Source organism: Anopheles merus, chromosome 2L (genome assembly GCF_017562075.2).
Source record: "Anopheles merus strain MAF chromosome 2L, AmerM5.1, whole genome shotgun sequence".
NCBI classification, from domain to species: domain Eukaryota; kingdom Metazoa; phylum Arthropoda; class Insecta; order Diptera; family Culicidae; genus Anopheles; species Anopheles merus.
The window spans coordinates 53,949,488-53,954,109 of record NC_054083.1 but is presented as its reverse complement, the minus strand read 5'-3'; the positions used below and the strand labels follow the sequence as shown (position 1 = coordinate 53,954,109).

The 4,622-nt window shown below is 42.3% G+C and overlaps 1 protein-coding gene and 1 long non-coding RNA gene across 4 annotated transcripts; one reads left to right on the top strand and one right to left on the bottom strand.

Annotated features, from left to right (window-relative positions):
- The first annotated feature begins 806 nt into the window (after window positions 1–806).
- Window positions 807–3,767, top strand: LOC121592954 (glycine receptor subunit alpha-1-like). 3 transcript variants are annotated; one of them, XM_041914919.1, is made up of 10 exons: window positions 808–1,441; window positions 1,701–1,798; window positions 1,900–1,967; window positions 2,046–2,275; window positions 2,346–2,428; window positions 2,516–2,668; window positions 2,753–2,991; window positions 3,062–3,244; window positions 3,324–3,502; window positions 3,611–3,767. In XM_041914919.1, the coding sequence occupies exons 1-10, from the start codon at window positions 1,419–1,421 to the stop codon at window positions 3,765–3,767; spliced, it is 1,413 nt and encodes a 470-aa protein (XP_041770853.1). In that variant the 5' UTR covers window positions 808–1,418. The 3 variants fall into 3 exon arrangements, with proteins under 3 accessions (XP_041770854.1, XP_041770853.1, XP_041770852.1); XM_041914918.1 differs by having other exon boundaries at window positions 1,897–1,967; XM_041914920.1 differs by lacking the exon at window positions 2,516–2,668 and having other exon boundaries at window positions 807–1,441; window positions 1,897–1,967.
- LOC121592959 lies at window positions 2,263–4,448 on the bottom strand. The gene is made up of 3 exons (XR_006004710.1): window positions 3,948–4,448; window positions 3,305–3,855; window positions 2,263–2,281 (listed from the first exon to the last, which is right to left on the bottom strand). It is a non-coding gene; the product is annotated as an uncharacterized LOC121592959 (long non-coding RNA).
- Between the last annotated feature and the right edge of the window lie 174 nt (window positions 4,449–4,622).

Here is a 4,622-nt window from a genome sequence, read left to right as displayed (position 1 = left end):
TTTATAATACTTTACTTTTTTGATTGATGGCCTCATTATTAGCACCTTCTTGCGCACCACGATATATCACAGCACGTCGGGCAAGAAAAAAGTAGCCCAACTTCACCACCTTCTAGTACATATTGTTAACCACGGCATCCACCGTTTGCCTCGTCAGCCTCCACCAGTTGGTTGGAACGGAGTTCCGCCCCCAGCACCTTACCATACTAAGTAGCCGCCGTTTATATCGTTTCCGTTTCCGCAATGATAACAAACACTTGCCTGCTGCCTGCAGGTATGTTTACTATGCGCCCTTCCTGCGTGTTTGTGTTTGTGTGTCGGCATGGGTGGGGTGGAACCGAACAGCACTCGGACAGGGTCGTACGCATGGCGGAAAACGCGAGAGGAACCCACCGTACGTCAATGCTACACTCTTTCCAATACCTGAGCAATAAGAAATGTTGTAGTAAATAGTGTGAAGCTACAAGTAAAATACACAAAGCTCCTACACATCCTACACGTCTTCCTACACAGCGAGCGTGATGGCCCCGTGTGTTCGTGTGGCCATGTGCTACATACACCAAAAAAAGTAATGATATCGTTGCGTGTCATCGTTTCATTTCTACCTTGCCTTGTGTGTCGTCTTACAAGGCTCCACCTAGGACGCCCGCACCTTTGGCGGCGCCTGAACAACGCGACCCTGCGGTTCCCTGGAGGAGCTGGTAGATGTCAGACCAACACACCAGCACTAAGACTGCTTTCAAGTTTATGAGCTAGCTATTATTGATTAAATTAAAGCGAATAAAAAAAAACGCTCGCGGGCACACGAATATTCATAACGGCTTGAATGAATGAGCTGAACACACTACTTTCGTAACACGCACCCTCCTGTCGTAGTTCGAAGGTGGTATAAGCTCTCTCTGGTGTGGTTTTTAGTTGTGGATCTGAATTCATCGATTGTGCAACGCTCGGCGCCAACCAACCACCCAGGGAAAGTTTGTCAGTGCGTAATTTAACCGAATCATAAATAGAACGTCTGTGTGTACGCTTTAATCATAAAACAAATATCGGTATTACATTTAACTGTACGAAGACTAAAAATACCCATCGCCACCACAAGAAAAGCGCCCTTTCCTGTAAGTAAACTCAAAGCGGTGAATCAAACAGGACTATCGAAGCAGGCCATTCTGCGAAACACGTGCTATGGTGCGAGCTTTCGGTGAACAATAAGAAAGGAAAAGTTTTATCGATTCCTAATGATGGCGTCGCTGAAAATGGATCGTGCAGTGAACTAAATGCGTTATCATCTCTGGTGTACGATCAGAAAACCAGTCTCAGTGCGCTCACTATACATTCACGTTCTTCAGTAATACTTGTTCCCGTGTTCGAGAGTGTGAAATGTGAAGCATGAATGAAGTGGCCTACAGCATACAAAGACTATGCGTTGCACATACATAGCAAGGTAAATCTGTTGTAACCAATTAATTGTTTATACGGCATTAACCTATTAACACACATTCGCTGGCTGAATGGCTGGCGGCTGTGGTTAAATCAAACGCCCTACATACTGGCGCAGGTTTTGCTTTTATTTTGACTATGCTTATGTGCGCTGTAAAGTGTCTTGCTTTAGTATGCAATATTAGTTGACGCGTGGACATGAACGAATGGAGCAAATATCGTTTCAATTATCTTAATGACTCGATGCATCGCTCTCGTTGCAGTTTGTTTTGGCTTTTCGAACTATGTATCCCCGCTAGGACGGCCACTATCAATTACCAGTATCTAGAGGGCATCGAGTATGATAAAAACGTAAAGCCAGGTAAAACAAATATATCCATTTGTCTTCCTCTACCAGCCAGGTAATGTTGTTAATGCAACCATTTTCCGTCCACTTTTCTGTGCGCACGCCAACACCAGCAGGCACACTTACAGATGTATCCGTTTCGCTGTACATTAACCGAATATCAGGCGTGGATGAAAACAAGGAAGTAAGTTATCGAGCTTGCCGTGCTCCCAAAGCTCCATATGCTGTCTCATGCTAGAGCGCGCACTGTTTTTGCTTGTAGGAAATTTCCTTCGATGTCTTCCTTCAAATTACATGGGAAGACCTTCGAATACAGCCTGTGTTTAACAACAAGGTAGGCGAGTATGTGGAACTGACGAAAGCCGACCGAGATATGATATGGGTTCCAGATCTTTACATTCGACAACTGCGAGAGATGAAAATGCTAACCTTATTCGAGGAAATATCCAGCCTACGGTTATATGAAAACAGCACCATCAGCTTGAGCATAGGGTAAGCCTGCAAAGATGATTCGCAACAAGGAATACAAATGAAAACAGTCGATTTTTACACTCACTTTTAGAGCAACAATCATCATCAAATGCGACATGGACTTTGTGCTGTACCCGCTCGATGTGCAGAGATGTCCTGTCGATTTCAGCAGCTGTACGTATCTCGACTGTTCAGCGCTTCATACATACGAAGCGATTCATCTTGACTACTACAAACTACTTTAACTGTTTCTGTTTATAGACAAATATCCAGTAAAAGATTTACGGTTCCGCTGGAGATCCGAAAATGCCTTATCCTTCCCCAATGACTTTGGGGATGGTTTTTTTCGGCTTCCAAAGTATGTGGTTTCTTTCTACACTGAACAGGAATCACAGATAGTCAATTACAGCGATGGTACTTGAACACAAAAGAAAACTTACTCCAAAATGCAATGCAACTAACGCAATGGTACATATGTTGTTTGCACTGTACTTGCAGATAATCATAGTTCAGCTAGATTAGAAATAACCCTGTCGAGGGAAGTAAAGAGCTATCTGCTGGAAAACTATCTTCCATCTACGTTATTCGTCTCTATATCCTGGGGATCTTTTGTGGTCGTCCCAGAAATCGTGCCAGGGCGGATGGTGCTGCTAGTCACAACACTGCTATCATTGATAACGATGTTCGATACAGTGAGGAATAATTCACCAGATGCGTTGGAACTGAAGTGCCTTGAAGTAAGCAGTCGTTGGACAGGTTGATTTTAGACTCTCTACTCTATACTTATGATCAACTATCGCCGTTTAGGTGTGGCTCATATCCTGTACTTTGTTTGTGTTCTTTGCACTAATGGAGTACTTTATTGTGCTGTTCGGGATACGATACGATAAGCATTGGCGTGTGGCCAAAGCTCAGCATGCCTCATCAATACCACCTTCCATCACACTGCAGTCAGCAGTGACGATGGCTCAAAGCACGATGGACACATCGGTAAGAAGCGCATTTTTTCCGTTTATGCTGCACTTTAGTAAAAGCACACACCACCCTTACCAACATTTACACCCAACAGATAAATTCGGCATCATTTCAACGCGAAAATGGTCTGGAGCATGCCACCCTAAAGGTTTCAGGCACTAACAAGATTCAACCACACGATCACAACAGCAAAACAACGTCAGCTTCCCTCAGCAATATACAAGACACTGTACAAAGCGCCCAGAAAGTGTCGTCTGTGATGACCAGGAAAAGGTGAGATTAAGGCTCATATCTCAGAAGTGAATGCAACCAAAAGGCCAAGACAGGTTGGTTGTTGCATCCTTCCTTCCCCAAAATGAGCATTTTACTTGTTCATTTCAGGTTTCGGAACGTCGCAGATGTTGCACTCCTGTATGCAGGCTCCCAGCGAGGCAGATTGGATCAGCTATCTTTAATCATTTTCCCTGTCAGCTTTCTTATATTCACCATATCCTATTGGACTATGTATTTAACTGAATCTAAGAAAAATTTCAAGTAACATTTTTCCTCGAGTATTGCTTCAAACAAGCCCTATAGTTGATACAGTAATAAATTGAATTGCCTGTTGTAAATTCATTCTTAACTTCCTTTCGACGTGAAAAAAATGGATATGTATATGTATGTAAATAAGTAAGAGGGTTGTTAGTACATGAAATTGATAGCTTACTACACTACTTACTGCATCAACGGAAGCAACAAACACACTGTCCTGGAAGTTGTCGAAGAGTAGTCTACGAAACCACTCTCGGTGAAGTTCTGCATCGTTCGTCACAAACTCTTGAATGTTTCGCCATATTGCAGGAGTCCGGGGGCTACAGTTGGTTAAGTTCCTGGGTTGGCTAATCATATACCAGCAGGTCTTTGCCAACATCACTTTTCGATCGTGCTCTAATGCTATGAACACCCTCACGATCTTCACTTTCATCATGGATACTTTCCCACACACTGCAATGTTTTTTGTTTCATTTGTCCACAAGCTTTTAATTCAATGAAGCTGTATAGCTAGCTGGATGCTACAGCGTAAATTTACAACATCGGTAAAATACATTTATGTACTTTTTTTACAAGACCAAATTTCCACAACTATTCAAACAACACTCCCACGAACTACAGACGCTTCCTGCGATTGTTTTCAGGAAAAGTACATATACGCAAGGTATATAAATGTATATGTGGGAAAAGTCAAATGAAATATTTCTCTTGTGCGATGTTTTTTCTTACAAAACGAGAGAATATTTTATCATTGAGACAATTCTCAATCGTACAATATAAAAAATCGAATAATACGGTATAAATGAACCATATTTCATGTTTTTTTTATAACAATTACTGAATAAAGTATGCAGTAATTATG